The 1,473-nt window shown below is 36.3% G+C and overlaps 1 protein-coding gene across 1 annotated transcript; it reads right to left on the bottom strand.

Moving 5' to 3' along the window:
• Window positions 1-10: 10 nt before the first annotated feature.
• LOC117100370 lies at window positions 11-969 on the bottom strand (the record flags this gene model as incomplete). The annotated part of the gene is made up of 4 exons (XM_033240036.1): window positions 862-969; window positions 666-734; window positions 244-487; window positions 11-63 (listed from the first exon to the last, which is right to left on the bottom strand). Coding segments are annotated over exons 1-4 (474 nt in total), but the record flags the coding sequence as incomplete, so codon positions are not given.
• Between the last annotated feature and the right edge of the window lie 504 nt (window positions 970-1,473).

The following is a 1,473-nucleotide window of genomic DNA, read 5'->3' as shown; positions in this document are numbered from 1 at the left end:
TGATGGATACAGTGAGGGCTTCCTCGTAGAGTAAAGTGCAGAGCATGTAGAATGGAATCTTAGCTAAAACGACAAACAGAGTTTAATTATAAGTATTTTAATTTTTGTTTTTTGAAACGATGTATATGAAAAAATTAGTTATTAATTTGTTTATATCAAATGTTAATTAGACGTAGGCTCTCATATTCTGTCTTGTGTACATCTTATTTCTATCAAAATGTAATTAATAAAACATTTTCTTACCACGTTTGCCTCTCCTGTTAAGGCGGTGATGCCATCCCTCAAGATCGTTGTTAGTCCGGATCGTCTGTCTGTATACGACCCAATCCCGAGGTGTGAAAACAGTACCATCTAACCAGAACGATCGCATGTAAGTCATAATTTGCTGCAGCGCAGGGACATCTGCCGAGGAATCCTCAAGACGCTGAAAGACAGGAGCAACATGCTCTACTGGGACCGTGGGCAAAGCCATCAACTGTCTGATTATCTGAATAATAAATATAAAATATAAAAATAAAGTGAATTTTAATACTTTTATTAATGATAAAGAATACTTTTATTAATGATAAAGATTTGTATTAATTAGAATTAATGTTAGATTGATGTTTTATTGTTTATTAATTTATGTTTGTTAAATTTGCTGAATTAAAAAAATATATATGTACCATGTGTGTAGCAGCGTCAAATCGGTAGGCCTGTTGTAATCCAAATTCTTGAACCTTTCGGAACACAGCCTGTAAAAGTAAATAAGTAAAATATAAAAATAGTATGAGTAATAATAGTATTATAATTATTATTATCACGTGGATAAATCAAAATGAAGTTATCGTTTGGGAAAGTTTCAGAATTATATAGGTATACCTGTGTGTAATGGAAGAGGCAGCCGGTCATCGTTACACCAGGCAAAATTTGACGGATGGCTTGCCACACAGGGGACTCATAATCGGTTACCACTTTCCGCACAGCCATTGCAGGCAACATTTTAACATGTTGATTAATATACTGCTAAACCAATAATCAACGATCTTCCTGGCAGACATGACCACAAAGACCAGAGGAACCTGCTTGGTGGTGGTGCCTGATCTGATGAAGCTATGAATGGAGAACAGTTGATAAAAGGGATCCTTTACCAACTTGAACGTGCCATCCGATGTTGCCATCTTTGACACTCCTCGCAAAAGAGGCCCTCTTGCCGATGGGTTACAGCTTCTAAACATTCGATGCATTCGTACATGATGATAACTCAAGAATAAGTAACCATCCTCAGAAACTGAGTTACTTTATAGGGGATGTGCACGTTTGTGTAATAATATTGTTATATGGATTTACAAAGAATTGTCTGAGGCACCGCCGGGCTATCGTACGGGCGCTTCGTCGGTGCTTTTAATATATTTTTTCACACCTCCGTTATTGTTACATCAGGATCAGATTAAACGCATTATTATTTTCAATAATGCAGTATGCTTTACATTC

This window comes from Anneissia japonica, unplaced genomic scaffold (assembly GCF_011630105.1).
Source record: "Anneissia japonica isolate Jap-2015-1 unplaced genomic scaffold, ASM1163010v1 scaffold20696_len1505_cov89, whole genome shotgun sequence".
NCBI lineage: Eukaryota > Metazoa > Echinodermata > Crinoidea > Comatulida > Comatulidae > Anneissia > Anneissia japonica.
The sequence above is the reverse complement of the archived record's forward strand: the minus strand, read 5'-3'. Positions and strand labels throughout refer to the sequence as shown.